The sequence below is a fragment of the Ziziphus jujuba genome, chromosome 8 (genome assembly GCF_031755915.1).
Source record: "Ziziphus jujuba cultivar Dongzao chromosome 8, ASM3175591v1".
In the NCBI taxonomy this organism is placed as follows: domain Eukaryota; kingdom Viridiplantae; phylum Streptophyta; class Magnoliopsida; order Rosales; family Rhamnaceae; genus Ziziphus; species Ziziphus jujuba.
In genome coordinates, this window is record NC_083386.1 from 25,078,324 (window position 1) to 25,104,312 (window position 25,989).

The window sequence follows — 25,989 nt, forward strand, 5'->3', positions numbered from 1 at the left end:
ATATAATATACATATAAATGGGAAATTTTTAAAATTATATTAAATTAAATTAAAATCCACGTTGTCGTTTCGAGGGGGTCACGTTTCTTTACGAAAAATGAAAACGAAACGGGAGAAAGAGAGGAGTGGAAGACGAAGACGACGTGTTTTCACCAATATAGAAATGAGAAAAAAGAGAGAAAGGAAGGAAATGGAGGTGGCTGGGTGGGGATTTCTACGATTCAGAGTTTGAATCAGAAACCGGCTTTTCTTTTGATTCAAATTCGAACCTTAAATCTTCACCTGAAAAGTTCAACAATTATGGCTTCCAATACGTTTCCGAATCCTTCACTGCTGCCTGAGATCGGACCCGATGGCCTCCCTCGCGAAGCCCCTGTCATTGCCTACACTGAGAAGGTCTGTTTCTCTCTCCATTTGCCTTTTTTTCTTTACTGTATTCTCCACGAGCTTCAGAATATGAATGTGTCTTGGTCTCTTGGCAGATAATCGAGGAAGAGCAACTTCAATTAAAGAAGTACGTTCTTCTTTGCCTTTTTTTTTTTTTTTTTTTTTGAGAATTGATGTGCATTTGTTGTTTGTGTGTGTGTACATTGGAGTGTGATTGTGAATTATAGTCGCTTAAAGAATTATTTGTCCAAGAGTATGGATGGATATAAGGAATTGATTTACTGGTTTGTTGATTCTTTATCTGATTGCTAAGACATTTTGGAAAAATGACATGGAATTTCATTATTTCGGTTTTCTTCCTTCCAAATTTTGTGACCGTGAAGAAAAAGTTTCAATCAATTTAGAACTTGGAAGCAGAGACGAATTTAAGAAATTTATGCATACAGCAATGAAAACGTATACTTGGATTAACACCTGTGTTAGACAGTGTGTATGTATAAATGTGTATGCGCATATAGGTTTCAAATGATTAAAGCACTTATACATGTAGAAATCAGCAACAGGAGTAGGAAGTGAATGTGCTAAGTGCTAAAAGTTCTAATTTATCTCATAAGTCTCTCAAAGATTTATTAGAAAGGATTAAACAATGTACTTGAAGAGGGTAGTGTTCTTGAGTTGCATCTTTGGAGCCTGAAGCCATCTGCATTCATGTTGTGAATTCTGTTGCCCTTGTACTTTATATCTTTGTACGTTTTCATGATTTGCTCTGGAAAGCAACTCTTTAGAAATACTTGAGTAATCCAACTTTTGTTGGTGTATTCAACAATTAACAAATTGAAATTGACGATATATTTCAGATACATTGAAGAAAATTATTCTAAAATTCGTGATGTTGAACGAGAGCTTGCAAATCTTACAATGGAGGTGAAACTCACAGCTGGGCCAAAAAAAGCAGGTTGCTGCATTATCATGGCTATTTGTTTTCTTGTTTTAATTAAGTTTTATAGTTGAGTTATTTTTTCTTTTTGGTGCTTTTGCGTGTGGTGTGTCTTTAAAGCACTTGAACATATGAGAAAGAAAATAGAAATGTCAACAGAAAGAATTCGTTTGGCCAAGCTGAAGGAAGAGCAAGCAAAAAAGGTGTGTTCCTCTTAAATTTAGTTATCTTTGCATATGTTTTTACCCTTGAGTAATTGAAGTTGACTTTTTATTGATTAATCAGTAAACTCCCTTAGGCTGCTTAAGTGCTTATTAAGCATTCATTGTATTTGTATTCATGCCAATTATTCAGTAAATTTCTTAAAATCTAAAGACCAAAATTTTCATGGACAAATTATTGAACAGCTTGACAGAGTTGAATAATATGATGAAATCAAAATAACTTTTTAACAACTACACATCCACCCACACCCATTTTAGCTAGAATGTATTAATGCAAAGATCCAGATTCCTAAAATGGTAGTAACTACAATGAATGGATTAAACATTTACATTGGGAGTTGCAAGCCTTTGTTACATATATTTTAATCCAGTTTAACCTTAGCAAGTTTCTTCAGTGTTTATATCGATATGTAATGTACTTCAGGCATGGGAAGCAGCATCACAGGTAGTGAAAGATGAGGAGGCAATGAAGCAGAAGCTATGTGAAGACCTAAATAATCTGGTTAATACCCTGGTGACATTTAGTTGTGATGTTTGGCCATGTAACCGTAGCAATTTGATTTTGACACAATTTTCTATATCAGGTTCAAGAAAGCAGCAACTCTCAGTTTTCTAGACTAGAGGAGTTAAAAAGGCGACTAGAAGCTCTGAACCCTGGTAGAGCATCAACCTCTGTTCTTCATGTAAGTTTCCCTTTCTGGTTCAAATTGTCATGTGCAAAATAAGCCAGTAATTAAGACATGCATTACATTCCATGGTCTTTTGCATGTCTTTTTATGTGCATGGTGCATGATTAATGTACAAAGCTAAATTATTCAATAAGGAAAATTTCTGGTTTTAGAAAGAGTTCTGCTTTTCATGATATTTTTGGGATTATGAAGTGATTTTGTTAATTTTCATAAATATCTTTGCTGTGTGTGTGTCTTGTGATTGCGAAAGGGTTCTCTAGACATGGTACGGAGGACCAATGCAGTGCAAGAACATTTTGTCAAATGTAACTCTCATATTAGTTTTCATTGGGATTATAAAGTGATTTTGTTAATTTTCATAAATATCTTTGCCGTGTTTGTGTCTTGTGATTGCAAAGGGGTTCTACACAGTACAGAGGACCAATGCAGTGCAAGAACATTTTGTCATATGTAACTGTCATATTAGTTTACATTGCCACTCAAGTTTGCGATATACTATAAGGGAGCTGCCCTCCATGATAAAGAGTGGAATGAACAGGTTACATTAGTAACTGTCTAATTGAAGTGATCAATCTCATGATAGGTTTTTATGATTCCGGAAGGAAAATTTAGAGGCAAAAATAAAAAATTAAAAAAATTAAAAATAAAAGAAGGAAAAATTAAAAAAATAATAATAATAAAAAAGAAGTAAAAAACTGAAGTTGGCAAGGGATTTCTTTCCTCTGGAATTCAAATGTTCTGACAGATGACTTAGAAAGCAAAGAAGCCAAAAAAGAATAGTAGAAAAAAGAAATGGAGGAGCAGGATGCATGTTTTGTCCCATGAACTGTAACCTATATTGGGATTCCTCTTATATGTAATATTGTCTCTTACTAGGCTACTAAAACAGCTCCTTAATACTTTAAATACAAATCACATTGGGATAAATAATTGATGGTTTGTGCTTGAAATTATGTATAGGACGGGAAATCAATAGGACCTGCTCATTCAATCACTGTTCCAGATGCTTCCTCAGTTCCTCATTCAGTAGAAGCAGGTGGTGCTGTAAATGAAAATGTCCCCAACAAAGGAAATGTTGGAAACACTCCGGGCATGAATGGGCAACAGCCTTCCACTGAGGGAGAAGGAAAAGGAAAGAAGAAAAGTCAGTTCCATGGAAGAGGAAAGGGAATTGGGGCCGTGCCCAAAGGTAGAGGATCTCAGGGGCCTGGCTGGACTGGGGCTGGGTTTGATGTTGATGGTAGAACTTAAAAGTATCGTTTCAGATTCTCTCTGTTTGCAGCTGTAACCCCTAGATCATATATGTGATTACTAGCCGTTAGGTTCTTTAGTACATCTATCTTCCCATTCTTTACTTGCTGGATCAGTGTTTTTGGTACCTTTATATTCATTAATTGCTCTAAGCATGTTAATATGAAAATATATTTTGACCTTTCTGACTAAGGTATGTAATCTGAACTTCACAAATATTCATACGCCAGGCATTTTGCTTACTGTCTTTGGGAGTTTTTCAATCCGAGTTAAACTTGTACTTATGATTGTGAATATTTCAACAGTGGGATAACTCCGTAAAGTAGTTTTTCAGGCTTGGAAAATATAGTTCCTTTCCTTTGCTTTTATCTCTCCAATGATTTAGCCATGTTCATAATATCTTAGGGTTGCTTGACCCTTTCACTTATTTCGTAGACCTGGGTTGGGTGCTTTAAAGATTTTCTGTCTCTAAAAACTTTCTTGCGGTTCGTGGTAATTTTATGACTCTTTCAAGAACCAAATGCTTTACTGTAGTGGGATCAGTATATCTAATTACTAAATCACAAGAGAATGGAAGTGGGTGACTTAGACTGGTTCTCTCTCTCTCTCTCTCTCTCTCTCTCTCTCTGTGTGTTTAATTCTTGAATTCAGTAAAAAATATTGATATTGCAACTTTTAAATTTTGTTGTTACATTGATGTTATAGCCGAAGGGCCGAGAAGATGACCCATGTATAATGGAATGGATCGGTCTCTATTCTTGTTTAACGTATGCAATTTGTGATTGCCTGTTTGTTTAATAGTTTGGTTCGAAGCAAGTCGTGCTAAATATTATAACTATAGATTGTGGCAAACATCTAAGTTGCGCTGAGAAAGCTAGTGGCTAAACCTGTTTTTTCTGATACTGATGAGTGATCGATAGAATTTGGTTTGGTTCTATGAATTAGAAGTTAAAGTTTGATGTATATTTAGGAAATAGAAAATGTCTTAATGTCTCATAGCAGGACTCCAAGCCTTAAATGTCGATAGCCATGGTGCTGCATGGACCAGGAACATTATCTTAAATGGTGCAGAAGTTTCATCAGAAGTGGTACGCTCGCTACTTCGCAAACCACGTCCTCGATCAGGTTGGTCCTAACACTGTAACCCCATTACTGCAAATTGTACCATATCAATTATTCATGAAATTATGATGATCATGGAGAACATTAAGTGGTCTTTTGTACCACTCAAAATTTGTGTTTTTTGATACACAGTGTAATTCGGTAAAAAAATTATTTCAGCAAGTTGCTTTCAATAATCTAATGAATTTAGTTCGTTTTCTAACTCTAGGCTCATGTGTATTCTAGCTAGACATGGTTATAGTGAAATTGAAAATTATAATTTTCTAAAGTTTTGGTAAATATTTGAATGTAAATCTTTAGAAGGATATTGGAGAGCTAGTTTCACTGAAATTATGAATTAGGTTTCTTAGTTTACCTATTCGATAGTTGATTTGTGAATACTAAATATGTTAAACAGTGTAGGGAGAGAGTAATAGGAGAGTATGCGAAGCCCGTATGGTTGCAACATGGTGCAGTGAAGGGTAGAAGAAATGTTAATGCTTGCATAATGACTACTGGTTGGTCGAGCTCCAAATGTCATTAAGATTTTCATTAATTATTTGGGCAATTAAGATCTTCTGGAAGTTGGGCCATTCTTAAATTGAACCTGCTACCATTTGATTCCACCTCTTTCAACAATGGACACCGCCTCTTATTTGTCACATCAAGGAATTTAAATGTGTAGTCACATAAAAAAAAATAATAATAAATAAATAAAAACCACAATCAACTTACCCTAGGCTCCCACTGAAATTCGACCAAAAACCTGAAGTACAGGGAGAAATTTCGCCTCCAATATGAAATAAGTCATAGTTGAGTGGATTTGCACAATTCAATACTTATATGCATAATCATTTTTTTATCAGAATATTTTAGTGGATTTTTATCAGATTTTTTTATTAACTTTTAAATCTTTTCAAAAGTAAAAATTTAAATATAAATTTAAAATAAAAAAGTAAAATAAACTTTGTCAAAACTTGTATTTTAAATTCATCTTTAAATTTTAGCATTTATAAAAATTCAAAAACTAAGAAAATAAGTTTTGATAAAAAATCTATCAAAATATTCTGATGAAAAACTAACGATATATATATATATATATATATTTTCATGCATTGGTTCGTTTAATTTCCGACCAACTATTATAAAGGCAGTAATCATTTTCATCTTTTAATGCGCACACCCGCCATTCATTCATGTATAAATGACATACTCAAGTCTATATTAACAATATTGTTCAAAAACAGTTAAATTTACTACCAATGCAATGTTATTTGATGAAAATTTTTGAACTTTTGATGTGAGAGAATTAATAGTTGATATGCTTACCACCACCACATGGATAAAAATAACTAGTATACAATATACTTCGTCACTAATTATAACAAAATTTACCAAAAAAGGTACAATCAACGATTTTAACAAAGAGAAGACCAACCTTTCGAAAATGATTATGAAAATAAAAAAGGAAAAGGAAAGCAAGCAGGAAAGCCATGAGAAATTTATGGACACAGTTTTCATGTAACACAGCATCTACTTTTGTGCAACAATTATGAAAAGTTCCCATGTAGAAGCCATTTTATACATCGATCCCTGAGCCCCCATTTAATGGCTATCATCATCCTCATCAGAAAACCTGATCTCGTTGAAAGAAAGTGTATTAGAAGGTACAGAGTTTTCACAAACTTAGATCACTCACTCTAGAGGGAAACTTAGAAAAAAACAGATCTATAAGCTCCAAGTGTTGCCCCAAAGAGCTCCAACATCATTAAATTTGAAGCAGTCAACCTCTCAGATCTCATCCAATTTTCTGCATCATTTAATTAAACACCCTTACATGTTGTCCCACATGCATCTCATTTGAATTTCCCGCTCATTCTCACATCATATACATTCATATATACATACATCCATGTGTATCATTTTGGGTATCACTGCCATGCTCTATATTTCTGTGTTTGGTTCCAGGGAAAATTATTGTTGAAAATGTTAAATGGGAATTATTATTCCTGATCAAAAGCTCAGTAGCTATGCTTCTCAAAGATATCTCTGAATTTTGCCAGAATGTGATATGTCATCCCCTTGTCATCTTTATCTGACCCTAATCTGCTTAGAACGTTTTTTTCTTTTAAAGGCAAAATGAAGAAACAAGGGAGAAAGAAAAACCTGAACTTTCTCTTCTCGTAACCCCTCTTATTCCTCTCTCTCTCTCTCTTATTCATCGATTTTTATTCCCTTCTCTTCTACACTGACATCTGGAGATGGGGTCTCAGATATTATATTAATTCAGCAATTGGGTTTTAAAATGTTTTGGAATCTTTTGCAGTTATGTCCCTAAACTCTTAAGTATTTCATTGCTAAGAATTTATCTTTTTTTATTTTTTTATTTGGCTTAAATCATGCAATCTGATAATATAAATAAATATATATATATATATATAAATATATTTTCCTATATATATTAACAAGTTTTAGAGTATAGTTTAGCTTCAATCGAATTTGTTTTATTCTTTATTCATGTCCCATTCCTTAGAAATTACATTGATTCTTAAAACAGAAAAAAAAAAAAAATGCAGCTCATTTATGAACTTAGTTTTGGATACCCTTAATTTAGAATTTAATATATAAACGTCCAAAATTGTACGTTGTAAATGATGATTGAATCAGCCTGTAACCTTTTTTGAATCTTTTATGATTTTTTTCCCAGATCCTTCCTAAAAAGAAGAATATCCAATTCATAGTCTGTCTAGTTTGTTACACGAATGCAGTAGTACTCGTGCATTAGAGTTCAGTTCAACAGCTCCATACATTTGTTTTCAAAAATGCCGATAAAGATATAGTCATAATACACATACACGTGTATGTAGGTGACCCTGTATTCATAATATTATTAAATTGTTATAACATTAACCGTTGAGGAATTATCAATTTACAAGTTTAGATTGGATTTTGAATCCACCAATCCACCACCATGTGTTGGGTATGCATACCGACCATCTTTTTGAGTTATTGTCTTATTATTACTTTTATATGCTCAAAGTCCCATGAAATATAAACAAGCCAAATCCTATATGATTCTCCCATAGCTTATACCCCTTTTTCAATCCAAAGTATTAAAATAATAATTCCTTGATAACTGTGTTCCATTAAACTTTTCACTTTATCATGTCGTTTGAACAAAGCAAAGTGGATTTAATTTCAACATACATCAAAGTAAATATAAATAAATATCAAATAATAAATAATTAAAAACTGATTTTTTTTTTTTTTTTTCATTCACAACATAGGATTTAGTACATGGCTACCAAGTATAATTAGATCAAGCAAATACAGGTTCTCTAGCTACTACTTTAACCGAAGCATAATTTTGAGTTATTTGAAGTTTAGAAAAGTAAAGGAAAAAAAATTATATATTATCCCAAAAAAAAGCAAAAAGAAAAAAAAAAGTTTGAACAAGATATAGAGAACGGGGAGAAGGGAATGGATTCCTCTGGCAACATTGTCGTTTGAGAAACAATGAGAGGGCCAGTGTTGTCGGGGGGGTTCTATGCCACATGTCAAACTCAAAACCCACCTTTACAAGTCCCAATCTGGTGAAGTGAGGGTCCCACCACACCCCCGACGAATAGCATCTCATCACGTGAATGGCTCATGTGACCCACACCACACCTCTCTCTCTCTCTCTCTCTCTCTCCCCAAACCCACCCTGTGAGGCTCAACAACAAAACGGCGTCGTTTCTGTGTGGAAACGTTTACACAACCATGACCAGAGCCGTTTCATGTACAAGGGTATCCAGTATATGCTTCTCTATCTCGTTTACAACACCTTCTCCTTCTTCCTCAAACGCCATTGCGTTTTGGGCTTTCATTTCCGGCAAATCTTTGTCAATCAGCTCATCAATGTCTTCCAGGACTTGACAATCTGCGCATGGAAACCTCTTAATTCTCAAACAAAGTGCTTCTATTAACTCTGACCCCTGCATGATATTATATTCGGAGGAGCGAGTAGTTGAAGTAGTAGTAGTAGTAACCCACGGCTTCATGTTCAAATGGGGCTTCAGAATTTGTACCAAGATTTCATCCACCACTTGAAACAGTAACCTCCGATTGCATTGGAGATTCAATTGGGTGTTATTTGTGGATGAAATTGAGAACCCATTTGTAGAGTAATATTGTTCGAGGTAGTAAAAAATTGAAGGGTCCAAAGGATGAGAAGGAGAGAACCATTTGGTGAAGGACACTGGGGTTTCACATTGTATACCAGTACGGCTAAGTATTTTGGTAATGTACTGGTGGAGTGAGTGACTGAGTTCCGCTCCACCACCGCTTGTGGAGGTGGTGGAGGAGGAATTACCACCGTTAAAGATGTCGCCGCCGTTGGTGTCTTGGGTTTCGAGCCCATGTGTCGCTTCTTGTTCGTACTTTTGGCTCGGGGTCCTAGGTAACTGTGAGCTACGGTTCGATTGTTGGGCTTCATACATCTCTAGCTGCATTTGCATACCCCAAAAAAAAAATAAATAAATAAAGAAAGGAAAAAATAGATAATAAAATGAACAGTACTGATAACTACCCATTTCGAATTCATATTAAAAAAAAAAAAAAAAGTACAAAAGCAAACCTGTTGTTTTTGACGAATTTTGGTTGCTGGAGGGGAGGGACATTTCTTGAGTGGAAGAAGAAGAGTAGGGACATGATTGAAGTTAACGAGATTGTTCGATAACGGGGTTTTCTTGCAATTCTTGTCAGGAATGTTGGCTCTGTTCGCTGTTGATGGACGAACAAATGATTCTTCCTGTTTCTTCACCCTCGTACCAAACCCTTCACGGGCTTTCGTCTTTTTGCATTTCTGAATTGATACCTGCTGCACTACTACTTGTTTCTCTTGCAATGGCTGAGGCTTTGGCTTCGCACACACTTTAACGGTTTGGGAATAAGAATTGACCCGTGATGCCGAAAAAGATGACATTGATTTTGACTGCGCTTGAAGTGTTTGATCTTTTGCCGATGAGACTGCTGTATTGCTGGGTTTATTATTACTTTTCGACTCCATGAATCTCAGCCTTGGAGAGCAAGAAGGAGTTGAATGCTTTCCTGGACTTGCTTCATCTGCAATTTTTGAGAAACCCTTTGAAGCTTTCTTGGATCTGAGATGGTTAACAAGCTCAGCTCTGCATTGGTCTCTGTTCCTTACAGTGTTGGTAATGTCCATACCAGCTCTCCTGCTTACACTTTCTTTAACCTGTTTGACAATTTGCCTAGCATAATGACCTGGGCTTCTACTCTCATCTTCAATTCTAAGTTCCTTCCTTCTTAAATATGACAAACGAGAGAAGTCCAAATCCTCAACCACGCTTACATTTTCTTTATTGATCTGAAGAGAAAGACGGTGATGATCCACGTCTGATCTTCTCGCCGACGATATCCTCGGAGTTTCTGGTAGTGAACGACTGCCTGCATTACTATCGCCTTCCATTGATTGTCTTGATTTACTATGCAGGGGTTGGCGAAACCGATGAGAGTGGGAGTGTGACTTGGAGAGTGGATTTGGTGTCGTTGCATGAAAAGTGGGTGAGTGGGAATTATCAGGAAGAAGGTCAAGACCCATTAGTCTTGCTACCAAATTTGGTGTTTTTGCCCCTGGAGAACTGCTAGTATCTGAGCATAAATCATTTGAAGCTCTTGGTTTTGTTCCGTATGTTTTGATTTGAATACCCATCTGGATTTTCAAACAAAATATTAATCATTGAAATGGTATCGATTAATTTGCAAACCAAGAAGTAAGCCTTAAATGAAATAGCAGATAGCATTTTTGGATACCTACCGGGATATTTAAATTTTCTTTTTCTTCTATGATAGATGACAATGAAGAGTCATCAGACTTCAAGCTGTTCCTTGGTGCTTCAACACCTGAATTCCACAAAGTCCCATAAATTAATCACTCAAACTTAACAAAGAAACAAACAAGAAAAAGAGAAAAAGACCAAAAAAAAACAAAATGGTTTTTTTAAACCTTTGGGAGAGGTGGGGTCTTCGAGTGGGAAAGAGGTGGGATTGAAGGAAGGTTGCTGGTGGTGTAAAGGGAACTGAAACTGATGAAAATCGAAGAACTGAAAAACAGCACTCATGCAACCGGAAGAAGTAGCATCTCTATCTGCAGCACCACCTCCAACTCCACCTCTCTTGGAGGACCTTCCACCCCAATGCCATTCCTTGCCCATAACTACTAAAACCTCTCTCTTGCTTTTCAAAAGACAAACAAAGATCGATGAAATATAGAAAGAAAAAGCTTTTCCAAGCAGAAGAAAATGGAGAGGAATGAAAATGACAGAGACTTGGCAGTCTCAAGAAATCAGTTTAGTTAGAGAGAGAGAGAGAGAGAGAGAGTGTGGGTATGTGAGCTAGCTAGTTTGTAGAAAGAAAAAAAGTAGAAATAAAGCTCATGGGATTTGGATGCTGCATTTCATGAAAGAAAAGCGAGAAAAGCGGATCCACGGAAGCATAAAACAGCCCAAGTTTGATTTGAGGAATTAAGTACAAGAAAAGGGTCTTTGTTGGTTATAGATATAGATATATATATATATATATTATTTTTTATCACTCTCTCACTTTTTATCTTTTAGTTTTTCACACTCACTCCCAAGTTTTACCAACACAAAAACCCATAACCAAAGTCTCTCTCTTTCTCTTTCATTGGGAATTGAAACGAGTAAAGAAATTACTAAGATGACGATATATGGCTTAATGGCCACCCACAACTCGGTCTCTCGCACTCTTTGACACCTACATTACTCTCTCTTTCCTCTCTCTTTCTCTGTTTATGAGCTGCTTTATAAATTTAATTACAATGCGATTCCCATAGCCCCTGAGTTTTTATATCCGAGGTGGTTTATTGGGGATCTGCAATGTAATATAACCCTACTGTTTTATTATAATGACGTATATATCCTCTCTCTCTCTCTCTCTCTCTCTCTCTCTCTCTGGTTAATTTTACTACTCTCATGCTAATTATGGTTAACCATTTCTCTTCTCCAATTTTGACTGGTTTGAGGGTTGTGTGGGTGCTTTATGGTTCTATATTCTAAACCGAACGTATGTAACAAGCCTACAAGACAAATATAGAACATATAATGATGGCTTAAAAAGTCTTTTGGAATATTCAATAATTGAGTAACTCCCTCTTTCCATTTAAAATTTGAACATCAACTTTTATAGTATAAATGGATTAAGTTTTTGTGGAAATATATAATCGCTGTTTGTTATATTAATCTCAGTATTCATCTATGAAGTGTTGAAAGACGTCATTTTTCAGAAAAGCTATAGTGCCTCTTTTACCTTTTCCTTTAATTTTATTTTATTTTACAAAATTTTTTCATATATAGTTTTTTAGTTGTTTTCTAAATTTTGTGGGGTTTTTCTCCATTTATTTTATGGAAACTGTTTCAAAAATTAATAATGACTAAATAATATTGGAAATTTTCAAAAACCATTTTTATTTTTAAAATACATGAGCAAACAGAACCTGTGTTTATTTTGGTGGAGATACATATTAAACAAATGGCAAATCTTCACCCACAAAAAAAAAAAAAAAAAAATGAGAAAATGTCCTGTCAGCATCAATTTATCACGTGGCAATTTAATACTTATCTGATAGCTGTACAACTTGGAATATTTTTATCTTAGAAAAAAAAAATATTGTTTATCTTAGAAACAAAAAAATATTGCACTTTCATGCATGAGAAGGGGAAGTCGAACAAGTACTTCAGATTGAATCCTAGCCTTCTGACTTTGAATTGTCTAGCTGCTATATAGGTCGAAAAAGTGAAAAGTAGAGCGAATGAGATTTTTGAACTAAATATCGTTTTATTTAAAGTAAATTTGAGAGATTAGTTAGACGGAGTGACCCCTCCTTACTAAGAAAGAATAATTAATGTTTTAATACAATTTTTACTTCATAAAGTGAGTAAATTAATGTAGTACACGAACATTCATTTTCCTCACTATCATAATGTGTCACTATATATATATATATATATATATATATTAATATATATATATTTTTTCTTTTTGCAATAATGTGTCGCTATATTTAGTTTCTTTCCGTGCTTTTTCCTTGGGACTTTCTTAGTTATGTGGTGCATGCTTGATAATGTGTAATTTTAGTCCTTTGGACCATCTTGAACTAAATCATTGAGAACTTAATTGAAGCCGCCACCAACATTAATGATATTGGGATCATTTTATAGTTTCAATTTTCATAACCTCATCATCAAATTCTTAATTTGTAGATAACAGGCTTGTTAATGGATGCTCCATATTTTTTAAAATGAATCAAATAATGCATGATTACTAATTTTCAACAAAAAAAGAAAAAATTTGCATGATCACCGATATATATGCATAGCACTTACATGGGGCAGTTGAAGTTTGATATATAAAAAGAAAACTGAGGCATTGCCTTTTAGTTCCATCAGTATTTTTTCTTACTTTGGTTGTATGTGAAAGAAGTATATGGATATAGAGATAAATAAATTATTAATAATAATAAAAAGAAAGATCCAAATTTGAAAATGAAGCACCACTGAGCGCACCATGTGATAGAAGGGTGGGCAGAGGCGACTGCTTGCGCAGGTATGTCGACAGGGAAGCAAACTAGGACAAAATAACCCTATAAGTGGCCCCAAACACACACACACACACACCCCTTATAAAATCCCACTTAACAGAGATTTTTGGTGCAACTTTAATCTCCAAGTGGGGCCTAATCAATTTTATTTAGGGACCACAACTATAGAAACATATATGTGCCTCAAATCTCAAATGTTTCTATTCTTTTCTTTGACGTGACATTGGTTTTCTATACCTACTCTACATCCCCAAATTCAAGTGTCCTCTGCGTAACAACGGAAGATAAATGGGCGGGTTTTATTAAAACTTTGATTATTTGAATAATGATTTTGATTTTGATTTGAATGATTGGATTATTTACCCCCCATTAATCAATTTTTGGTGGACCAATATTTACTGCTAAAGATGATGCATGCGAAAAAATAATAATAATAATGGAAATCCTAAAGTTTGAAGCATATAACACATAACAAGACAATGTGGTCAAATCTCAGAAAAGAGACCTGCCTGGTTTGGACATTTTGCGACAAGAAACCACGAACTTTCACAAATGAATGACCGTCTCTTCAAACAACTGGATTTTCTACCATTTTAAGGTTGGTCGAGAAGAACAGAGCACATGGTGGAAATAATAATATATACAATCACAGACCCATATTTTATTTGTTTATTAAAAGGACCTAATTTTGTTTATAAAATGAAATCTAAACCTGTACCCTTATCTTAATATTTTGTAATGTTAAAGGGCTCAGGTCATACATCATGTATTCAGATTCAGTTTTTGCGCAAAACTTGGCAGATTCCTCCTACAACAATATTCCTGACCCATTTTCGCAATTGCTCTAAATTCCAAATTGAATCTTCAGACTGAAAAGAGAAGAGTGTTAATTTGAGTGAGGGACAACTATTTGAATTTCAAAGTGGTCCTGTTCGCGGGGACCTATATAATATATATTTAATTATCACACACCATTTCGGTGCCTTGCATATGATTTATTAATGTCCGTCTATGTTTTACTCTATAAACTTTGATATGATTTACCAAAAAAAAAAAAATATATATATATATATATACATTTTTATGTATATATATATATATATAACTTAAATGTTTTCTTTTTGAACTCCAAAAATTAAAAATGATACAACCGATGGGAAAAGAAAGAGAGAGGAGGAGCGTATGGTAGGGCTCCAACACAGGCTGGAGTAGGGTCATAGGGCATAGGTAAAGTTTTATGGTCATGTATATAATAATATGATTATCATATTATATATGCATATATATATATATATATATATATGTATGTGTGTGTGTGTGTGTGTGTCAGCCGATCTTTTCACCTATAATAAGCTGAAAAATAATTTGTGAAGATTAAATCATCTATTTGAAATACATTCTAATGAAGTGACATGCTAATGAAGTGGAAACCCTTTCAGCCAAAGGAAAAAAAAATTTAAAACTGAAATGAAAACCCTGTTATGAGTTTGACAAGCGACAACGAATTAATTGTTATCTTAAAAAAAAAAAAAAAAAAAAAAAAGAAAAAAAGTATGACAAGCGACAGCCTTTTATAAGTATTTATTGTATTTTCGACCGATTGAAATGGTATATGTACGCATATGTCTTTTTTTTTTAATGAAAATGTACGTACATAAGTCATGCATGAAAATTGGTTAAAAAAAAAAAAAGAAAGGTCATGCATGAAAAAAGGTGGTATATTCATTAAAAATAAAAATAAAAAAAGAAAGAAAAAGAAAAAAATGTGGAAGAAAGAAAAAAAGTTGGTATTATTAAAGGCAGGGAAACAAGAAAGAATAATAGACAGAAAGAGAGGGAGAGAGAGAGGGGTCCCCCTAGTGTATGTATAGCCTTAATCATGCGAAAAATCATTATTGAAAGAGGCAGGCCCATCACCATCCCTATCTCTATCCCCCATTTTTCATTTTCATTTCATTTCCTGCTTGAATTTCTGATCCTCATCATGACCCATCTCTATCATTTATGCAAAATAACTATCATCCACCTGAAAAAGGTTGCTCAATAGCTACTGTTTGAATCATTCCTCCAAATCCAAACTATTCCTCAATTCAAAAAATAAAATAAAATAAAACACCCAGTTAAAATCCACGTCTTACAAAAACAAAAGAAAAAAAAAAGAAAAAAAGAAAAAGAAATTTCATTGCATTCCAAGATCGAGTCATGGATTCAAACATTCAATCAAAATTTTTAAATTATTGGTATTGAAGACTGCAGATATATTGACCAAGAGAAATGCATGAATGCGTTTGACAAATTACCAAAAACTTATACGAGTTGTAGGCCCAGATTCTGTGTGGCCCAACTTGCTTTCTTTTGGATATGACGCTTTAAATACTACAACATACAAACAATTACACCTTCAACACATATACTTGATTATTTATATATGACATACAAATTGAAATTGTGCATCACTATTTCGGATTTATTACAAAAGCTATGTTTTACACTTCCATACAATCAATAACTAGAAATTGAAATAGATTGAGCTGTAAAATTATATACTTTTTTTGGCATTTCCAGAGATGATCAACAATCCATCAGCAGCGGATTTCTGGTAGGCCGATGAAGAGCTCCGTCTCTACCTCTGAATTCTGGAGGCTACCTTGAGAGCAATCGGTTGCAGCTACTTTTTCTTGAACCGATGATGGCTGCCACGGCTTTGCACCACACTAGTATCAGTGTTGAAACAAATGTATTACTTCCTTGGGTTAAGCCCTCCTACATAGTATTAATTCTACTAATTATATAACTAAGCCTAACTTCTTGTATCTAAATATGAATAAGTGAGTAGGTATAACTAAATACAGGTCAATAATACAACGATACGTATCACTTACTATGCCTCCTCGCAGATTATTTGATAATCTAGCATTATTCAATATTTTAACTTCAAATCTTGTATTCCGTAATTAGAAAACTTGGAATATTCTACTAGGAATCAGGGTTTCTAGACAAAAACGAATTTCATGTTTATATTTCATTCTCATCTTCCAAGTTTTTTCTACTTTCCAAACTGAATAATAATAATAATTAATTAATTAATAAATAAAACTAATTAACCTAACAAATTACAAAAACAAAAACCAATTAAGCCCACAAATTTCATGTCCTAACCATCTTAGGGCACTCCTAAAACCATGCCATGTTTGTTTTCACCAAGTTCTACTTGGTGTTTAACTGGCAATTAATCACTTTGAACTAAATTTAATACTTGACTCTAAATCAAAGATCAATGCCTCAAGCTCATTCAAAGAGTAGCAGTAGGGAAACTAAGAATATGAAAGAAGAAAAATTAGATAAGTTCACCTTTTCACATAACTTGGCATTCTCTTCTAAAAGGAGCCTTTCCTGAATTCAAGGTGAAGTAAAGGCATTAATATTTGTCTCAACATCTTCAGCTGCACAACTAAAGGTGGGAACCAAAAATAAAAAATAAAAAAATTACCTTTTCTTTTAGTTGCCCTATCTGCTCCTTGTATAATTGAGCCTGGAAAAATAGGTCATTTTCAAATAATGTAGCTATATCCAACCAATAAATAAATATGAAAATAAAATACTTTTAGTTCTCACTATTTAACCATAAGGTTAATGGAAATGACTGAAAACTAATCAGCAAAGACCTGAAGAATTAAAATTGCACCTAATAGCTTTGATATGTACCTTTCTTGCTCTGATGCTACGTAAACTTCGCTCTAGCTGACCATCAATCTCTTGTAGTTCCTCAATAGAACAAGAACTTACGCCATGCCCCAAAAGCTTCCTAAAACGTGCAAATTTAAAGTGAAGTTGTTCAAAGATCACTCATTTGTAGTTACAAGAGAATGTCAAATACAAAGTAGAGAAATAATATAAATGAGAATAAGCCATAGCCACCGCTGAGAATCCTCAAGAAGCTCGATCTTCTTTGCCATGTTTGCACTTTCCAGCTTCAATTGCTGCATGCAAATTCATTTTTATCAGGAAAAATTAACTGAGCAGAGGTTGACATAATATCCTAACTGAACAAAATGTATGTCAATGTTTAAGATGATATAAACTGTAATAGCGAATCATCTCCAAATACCTTAATTATATGTCAATGTTAAGATGATATAAACTATAACAGCGAATCATCTCCAAATACCTTAATTATATGTCAGTGTTAAGATGATATAAACTAATATAGATAATTTAATTTGATACCAAAATTAAAGATCTATAAGGTCCTGTATCCAAAACTTGATAGTTTCTACTAAAAATACATGTTAGGAACCAAGTGAGCATAAAAAATGGACTGGCCTACATGTAAGTGGGAGTTTTGAAGATAATATAAATTGTAATGATGATTCATCTTCCAATAGGTTAAGCTTTTGAGAAAAGTGATAATTCAACAATCAATAAATAGTTTACACAACACTTGCTAAATGAAGCTGCAAGGCCTTTGCATATTTACCAAGATTTTAACCAAAAAGCTTTATATATCATAAATGCACAAACAAATTTCAAAATATTAACTTCCTTCTCATATGAAATTAAGATTGTAATAACCTAGAGCCTAGGGACAATGTTTTTATTTTTTTTCCGTAACAATCTCAGATTTGATATTCCATGATTGACTTTCTAACCTGCATATACTGTTCGACTTCATAGTTGTTGATTTGCACTTCTCTTGCATGTTTATGATATCGTTGTATCGTTTTTTGCATACTGAAACATCCAAAACACAGGTGAAAATTCAATTTTGTGTACGTAAATATATGGTAGTAAACTATACTATACATGAGCAAAAGCTGCCAGACAATACAAATTATACTAAAGATTGGCAGTGACCAGAAATTAATCTAGAGGCTTCATAGCCTAAAAGCAATCATCAAACAAAAACCAAAATGATTTATTATATACATAGTAATAGTGAGTATTTCCAATTTTATTTTTCCTATTAAGGTTTTTCGTTTGTCTATCTCTTTGGCTGGATATATGCTGGTGTTCTTCTTCTTTTTCTTCTTCTTCTTCTTCTTTCCAATACTATACAACTATTTAAGCACTCGATGTAAATGATGAAATCACTTAAATTTTAAGCTAACTATAGTTGTGGTTTAAGTTCATCATACTTTTTACTTCAGACTAATTGAAGAAGTTTAAATTGAGATCTTATAATCATAAATTAAATTTAATTAAGAGCAATTTCTAGCAGAACACACTCATAAACTTAGTGATCGCATGCATTGTTGATTATAGGTTATTTTATTTTTATTTTTTTAATAATCACAACATATTTTTTTAAAATTTTTTTTGTTAATCTTACTTTATTGAATTTAATTTGTAAAACTTCGATTGACACTTTTTATGATGTTTGTATATCAGTGCTGAATGCTGTTGTGAACTTGAGAGTTTATAATTTATATATAATTAAAACTATTATAACTTTCTTAGAAAGGATGAAAAACAAAAAAAAAAAAAAGAAGCCTAAAATATAAATATAAATCAATCAGATTATTAAACATTTGAACCGACCTATTTGACTCATACTGTGTTAAGAAAATATAAATATAATAAGAATACACATCCCAATAGTTTAAACTATTGAGAAGAGTGGGAATTCTCACTGACATGTTTTCTTAAAATTCATTTTACATAGTGCAATATGTACAAATGCATATATTTTCTTTTTTTGAATGCTTTGGCAGCTGAAAGTGCTCTCCAGAAACCAATTTATATGGGGCAATTCTCAAGATTTGCTATGGAAATGTCTCGTTGAGTTTGAGTAAAGATCAGTCTTGAACACAATTAAATGTCATACTAATGACACATTACAGACTTTGACCTTTAATTGCTTGATGAGAATGATAATTAAAGGCTCTAAATTACAGAAACTGCCAAAATTATTTTGGTGAACGATTGATTAACCCTACGATAGGTAGAAGGGAAAAAAAGTAGTAAAAATGAAGAGAAAAGGATGAAATGTGGAATGGAGAAAAAAAATTCTACATAAGTATTTTGGTTTAACAAGAAAAAAGAAAATACTTAATTCTCTCTTCTACTTGGTATTATAGGTAAAAAATAAAATATAGACGTACGTTTTCCATAAATAAAAATTCATCATTTTTACTCATTATTATCATATTAATATATGTAAAATTGTATTACTAACCAGGATGAAGCAGATAAAGAATATAATATATATATATATATATATATATCTCTAAACAACCATACATAGTATGACAAAAGTGCAAGATATTGAGGTGTACGTATATAAACGCCCTTAGCCTGATCAGAAACCAAACTAAACATCCTTCCGGTGGATTAAACTTCATGTATACAATAATTCAAATTAGTAAGTCAAAAACCAAGATATATGTGTTATATAAAACAACAAGGTTTTATTAACAATTCAGCCGGTGTTATATGAATAGAAGAATATGTATATGCTACATACATAAAAAATTTCCAAGGTTCATTATCTAGCATGAACTACAAACTAATATTCCAAGCCTTCCAGGCCCCCAAGGTTTGGTCCAAAATATTGGGAAATACCTAGAGATAAGGCTGTTTGCTTTTCCAAATTTAATCATGCACACATGGAACTTTACTACATAAAATGTTTTTTGGTGCCAACTAGCACTTTAAGGAAATGGAAGTTATAAGTTGCAGGAGATAGAGAATCTAAGAAATTAGAAAGGGGGTTGCAAGGTTCTCGGACTGAAGAGAACAAATGGGAGAAAATTGAACCTAATGAGCCAATTGCTATTGCTCAATTGCCTTGCATAGATTGCACCCATACATACATACATACATACATACATATATATATATACATATATATGGGCATTTACAGATACAAAAGGATGGTTTTAGACAATAGCCTCATAGACAAAGGCTAGATTTTTTTAAGCATACGTCTCCTTGGATGTGCACATGCATGGTTTGACAAAAGCCAACCTAATCTATTACAAATTATATTTTCACATAAAAAAGACAATGAATCTTATTCTCTTACAAGAGCCAAAAATAATGTTGTGTACTAGGATGATTTTACCATCAATAAAAACAGAAAAGTGAAAACTTCCCCCCAAAAGCCCCAAAAATAAATAAATAAATAAATTAATCGGTTGATAGAGATTAAAAGGACAAGAATAAACAGGAAGAGAGATATCTAGAGAGAGAAAAGGTTTTCCAAGATATAATCACTTGCATATATAGGCAATTGTGAAATACTAAAATACAGCAATTAATAAATAAATAAATGAAATAAGAAAACTAACACTCTTCCACTTATTCCTTACTTAGTAAGCTCGCAAACCATTTTTATGATCCTCAAGAATCAGTATATCATGTTGTCTTATATGTAGTTGATTGGTCATTACTGCAATTTACAACATTTATAACTTAATTTCTAACATCTCTTGGTGAAATAAGCAATTAAAAAAAATGAAAATAAAAAGAGAGAACATTTTATTTTGTAATCATCAACTTTCTAAGGGCATAGGCAAAAAGGAAAAATTGAAAGATTACCAAAAGTACTACTACTTTTACCGAGAAACAATGAAAAACATGATCTAATCCTTTCAACCACACCAAAATGCCACCACAATGCCTTTATTCGTACTTTTTTACATGATATTTACTGTTATTAGGAATCTTAAGCATTCATTAAGAGACAGAACCAATTGAATAAAATCTTGTGAAACAGATTCCCGTAGATCTTCACCCTTCTATATATATCTTATTACCATTCTTATAGGATTGAACTATTCCTAGTACAGGTACAACTTAGCCATTAATGTAATACCAATAGACCGCTACTCATAAGCTGTTATTTGAGTCAAACGCCACTAAGCTCACCAATTTGGTATTTTGATTTGCAGATTTGAACCCTTCATTAAAGCTCAATTGTATAGCTAGTTCAATATTTTCCATTTAAAATTTAAGGTGGTGCAAATAGTAGAATAAACTCACTATGTTTTGTTATGAAGTGGTCGGAAAATGAATGTTTCTTTATTTAAATGGATTCTAATGCTACATGCAACACTTTTTCAACTTGCAAAACTCACATGTGGATTTCACAAACACTAAGACAGCCAATTCCTTCGATGTACTCGCTAATAGTTTATACTAAAAGATCAAATTCTAAAGCATTCTTTATATTCAAAGAGATACAAACACAACATATATAAATGAATGATGTTCGATTTTTAAAGAATGTAAATCATGTCAAGTCACTATTGTGGAAAAAATACACAAAAACAAAAACAAAACAAGACAAAAAAGAAAAAGAAAAAGAAAAATGGGGATATGATTGTTATGAAAAGTCTAATTAACAAGAAACATTCAAGATTTGCATGTTGATTCAGCTTTATAACGTATATCCATGATGAAAGACCTGCTATAAGTGGAACAAGAGGAATACAAAATTCTTAATCCCATTTTTGACACTCAGCTTGGCATTTCAGTACCAAATTGGTTTCTTAGAAATAAAGTTTCCTTAAAATAAAGTACTATTTAGGTTTATGGATTTGAGAGAGTTGATTTGGAATTAACTATATATCAAAATATCAAAAATTTTTTTTTTTTCATTCTAAATTTAAGGTGACATTAAAAAAAAAAAAAAAAGACTTTTTTTTACATTTTTTCCCCTATGGATTAATTAGAAATGGAACCTTTCTGATCTATTTTATTGGAATAGTGATTTTACATTCAACATTTTCTAACCTGCCAAACTTACATTTTGGATTTCATTAACATATGAAAATAATAATAATAATAATAATTTTTAAATCTTACTAAAAGACACTAGTACTTTAAATTTTTACCTAGCAACTTCTACTAAAAGATCAAATTCAAATATCTTCGTTAAATCCAGAGATCCAAACACAGCTTAAACAAATCATGCTTAGTATATCTAAGACTGCAATACATATGTAAAGGCCTTCCAAAAATGTGGTTTTGAGCATTACAACAAGTAGAGCTGGAAAAATAGAGAACCAAGAACGAACAATCATTAGTTCTCCAACAAGGATGTTACAATTCAACTATATATGAAATGGTGACATGCTTAATTGACAGCGATATTATTTGTCTGTGATTTGATGTGGAAATTTGGATTGAAAATAAAACTTTTAGCATATTAAATTGCATGCATAGAGTGATAGACACGATGTGTACTGCACATCGTCAAGTATAAAATGCATCGGAGTTCTCCCATAAAATCTCACGAAGCACAGCGACATATAATTAGTGCAAATCAAGCAAAAACATAATTATTTACCATATTTGATGGAAAACAAAGTGATGTCCAATATGCAAAGAGCAGATTAATTACAGGATTAGAATGAGCAAGTTGCAGGATTTTTTTTTTTTTTTTTTTGGGAGGCATTGGGGAATTCCATTGGTAATATAAATGCTTTTAAAATCTTTTGAAAGCGAGAGTGCCATGAACTCTAATAAAAATTTATAAATAATGACAACAACTTAAGGTTGTTGAAGAGAAGGAAAAAGGGTAAGATATCACAGTGTGGATTTGGTTTACTGCGACTATTTCAACTTCTGATTCTGATTGTGAATGAAAAAAAAGATAAAAAATAAAAATAAAAATAAAGAGTAATAATAATAATAAGATGCAAAAATAATTAGTAAATGGGGAAAAGATCATTTGCAAGATCTAGATCCTTGATAGTACCTAAGAAATCATTATTCAAACAGTATGTCAAATTACATATAATTCAGACCACAAAGAGATAGAAAGATCATCTTAACTTTGTTGCTAAAAAACACACATTAGCTCACACAGCAAGAACATGCACAGAAAATCCAAACCTACTGCTGTTTTTTTGTTTTGGAAAACAAATAAATAAATTCTTACATCAAAATTCTTGATTTGCATATAAAGAAACGGGGGTTAAAGTAGTGAATCGTACAGTATAGGGTACAAATTAGAGAAACATACTCGTTGCTTGAGAACTCATAGAGTTTGCCTCTCTGAGAAAAAATGATCACAGCAACTTCTGCATCACAAAGAACCGAGAGCTCGTACGCTTTCTTTAACAAGCCGTTTCTTCGCTTTGAGAAAGTCACTTGCCTGTTTGTTGCATTTTCAATTCTTCTCATCTGAATTTTTCCTCTCACCATTTCCTGTATCATTGTTTAAAAAAAAAAAAAAAAAAAAAAAAAAAAAAAAGAGGACAGTATTTATTTTACTTTCAAACCTAAAATTTAGAAAGAACCATGAAATATTAATGGGAAAAAAAAAATTCTCACCGGAAATTTGGAAGAAGATTGTTATGATTTAGCTCTATAAGACTTGGAAGTTAAATAAAAAAATTTTTAAAAAAAAATCTAGAAGTTGAAGAGAACTAATAAAACGCTGACTAAAACATCAAAAATTTTGACAACATGAGTGACAGCTAAAAGAATAATATTATATATATATCAGGGATGACTGACAAAGGCAAAAGTACATGAACAGCTTGAAAAAACTGTTTGCAAAATCTAAAACTGAAAATAAAAAAATTAAAGAAAAAAAGCCAACAAGATTTTAGACAGCAAAAATCCAAAAAGATATGGAATTTTTTATTTTAAAAATCAAGAAAGCAGAAACTCCAGACAATTTGTGCAACAATAGAGATGCCCAAGATACATAATAAAGGAGTCACCAAACCCAGAATTTTTTGCACAAGAAGAACACAAAGTTACAAGAAAAGGATCAAGAAAATGGGGAAGAAAAAGAGAACAATTTTAAAAAACCCTAGGAAGATTCACAGAAGAGCAAAGAACACAAAAGGAGGAAGGTTTTGTTCATGGTGGGTGCTGTGCTGATCTCTGTATTCTCATACCACAGACACCTTTTATTTCCTTATTCATCTATAGCTCTACTTCCATTATTCTCTTTTGCGTTTCTCTTTTATTGTCTTATCCCACACCAAAAAAATAATAATAATAATAAATAATAATAATAATAATAATAAAATATAAAATAATGAAACGGAAAATTATAAATATCAACTTGTACGTACAAATTTGTTAATAGATTCATAACCTCATTTGCTTCATGGCTCTTATCTTGTTTTGGTAAAATTAAGAAAAGTAGAGTGTAAGAATGAAGGAAGACAAATAGAGAAAAAGGTTCCAAAAATCGTTAAAAAAAAAAAATATATATATATATATATAATATTATATAATAATTTATTTATTTTCTTTTAGGTCGTCAAAAGCTTAAAGGACCACAAAAAAAAATTTGATGCGACGAGTCAACATCATCGTACAATTGACGTGCGCGAACAACCAATCCGACAATGCCACCACATCGGCTGTTGTCAGCAGTAGATCGTCACCAGGACCGTGTCACGTGGCTCGCCTTGTGCGGCGAGTCTGCTTGTACTATTTTTTTCGTTATTTATTACATTCTGAAAAATAATATTAATATTTTGGGGTTGGATTTTTATTGTTTTATTTATTATTTTTAGGTAGGAAGTAAAATATTTAAGATTGAGAAAGGTTAGGTGGTGGTGGGACGATGATGTGTGTGGCTCTGTGCATGTGAGTCTGGTTGGGCCGATAATTTTGATTGGATGTTGAATTTGCCATTTCGGTGGTTCATTCATTGTTCCTGTTGTTTTCTTTTAAAGGCCTTATAATTGAACCTTTTTTTTTTCTTTTTTTTTCTTTTTTTTTCTTTTTTTTTTTAATAAAAAGACTATTCTTATTTTGAACAAACTACAAACAGCACCTTTATTAGTTCTGTCAGAAATTAATAGGAAAAAAAAGAAAAAATAATAGACATTATCAATGAAATCAAAGATCTATTCAATGGTATAACTTGCTAAAAAATTAGAAGCAATTATTGTCAAATATAAATACAATACTTATATATATTTTTTTAAATTAATATTATATACAACCAATCAAATTATTTTTCTATTAAATAAATATCTATGACATATGACATATGGATATCAACTTCTTTCACATTATATACCAATTTATGTAGTCATTAACCATAAGGTATTGATAGCATTTTTAATATCTTTGTGGATTGTTAAATGCGTCTCTGCTGCCTTTATGACCTTGTAGATACTATATATGTGACATAGATGTTGGAAGAATTTGTGGTCTTTGTGATATTTATTTTCAATTGATATATACTTGACTAAAACATTGATCTTTAATAGTTCTATTTAAATCCCAATTAATTTATTAATGATGTGTAAATTATTTTATCTTTCAATAAAATCAGTAACCTAATATATATATGTATATATATTAAATTATATTCTTAATAAAAATTATTTTGCATTGTCAAATAGTTAAGCTTATAAAATAGAAGGCCTTTAAAAAAACTTAAATCCTCCAAATGGTTGCTAAAATATATTATTTTAGTTTTCAATGGTTTTATTAATATTGATGTGTATATATATATATAAAAATATTTTTGGGATAAATTTAGAGTGATCAAAATTTTTTATATTAATGATTTGGCATTTTTAAATGGTTTACCTTTTCATAAATATAGAATAATATCAATTAACATCATTAAAAATCTACATATAATTAGTTATTAAAATTTTGCTAAAAAAATTTGATTACTATAGTATTGCTTCTTTTTTTTCTTTTTTTAAACATTTATACAACACAAGCATCCAATTTACATGCCAGGTAGACTATAATTTACATATCAAGATGTTCTTATCAAGTCCCTAGGATTTTGTCATCTTCAAATGTGCCAATTTATTTTTTCTTTTTTCTTTTTTATTTTCA

General features: G+C 32.1%; 3 protein-coding genes across 7 annotated transcripts; 1 reads left to right on the forward strand and 2 right to left on the reverse strand.

Moving 5' to 3' along the window:
* Window positions 1-87: 87 nt before the first annotated feature.
* LOC107414452 (uncharacterized) lies at window positions 88-3,680 on the forward strand. Its single transcript, XM_016022564.4, has 7 exons — window positions 88-396; window positions 483-514; window positions 1,245-1,342; window positions 1,445-1,527; window positions 1,973-2,050; window positions 2,133-2,231; window positions 3,198-3,680. Exons 1-7 carry the CDS (start codon window positions 301-303, stop codon window positions 3,486-3,488), a joined length of 777 nt encoding a protein of 258 aa, XP_015878050.1. The 5' UTR covers window positions 88-300; the 3' UTR covers window positions 3,489-3,680.
* Window positions 3,681-7,846: 4,166 nt separating this feature from the next.
* On the reverse strand, window positions 7,847-11,380 carry LOC107414431 (uncharacterized). The gene is made up of 4 exons (XM_016022541.4): window positions 10,600-11,380; window positions 10,411-10,496; window positions 9,208-10,305; window positions 7,847-9,076 (listed from the first exon to the last, which is right to left on the reverse strand). The coding sequence occupies exons 1-4, from the start codon at window positions 10,805-10,807 to the stop codon at window positions 8,342-8,344; spliced, it is 2,127 nt and encodes a 708-aa protein (XP_015878027.2). The 5' UTR covers window positions 10,808-11,380; the 3' UTR covers window positions 7,847-8,341.
* A 4,225-nt stretch (window positions 11,381-15,605) lies between these two features.
* Window positions 15,606-24,357, reverse strand: LOC125421449 (MADS-box protein AGL42). Of its 5 annotated transcripts, none has more exons than XM_048470510.2 (8): window positions 24,249-24,357; window positions 23,183-23,367; window positions 17,862-17,943; window positions 17,131-17,192; window positions 16,918-17,017; window positions 16,703-16,744; window positions 16,564-16,605; window positions 15,606-15,926 (listed from the first exon to the last, which is right to left on the reverse strand). In XM_048470510.2, exons 2-8 carry the CDS (start codon window positions 23,362-23,364, stop codon window positions 15,795-15,797), a joined length of 642 nt encoding a protein of 213 aa, XP_048326467.2. In that variant the 5' UTR covers window positions 23,365-23,367; window positions 24,249-24,357; the 3' UTR covers window positions 15,606-15,794. The 5 variants fall into 5 exon arrangements, with proteins under 5 accessions (XP_048326467.2, XP_048326468.2, XP_048326469.2 ...); XM_048470511.2 differs by lacking the exon at window positions 24,249-24,357 and adding an exon at window positions 23,494-24,133 and having other exon boundaries at window positions 15,606-15,975; XM_048470512.2 differs by lacking the exon at window positions 24,249-24,357 and adding an exon at window positions 23,494-24,131 and having other exon boundaries at window positions 15,606-15,914.
* Between the last annotated feature and the right edge of the window lie 1,632 nt (window positions 24,358-25,989).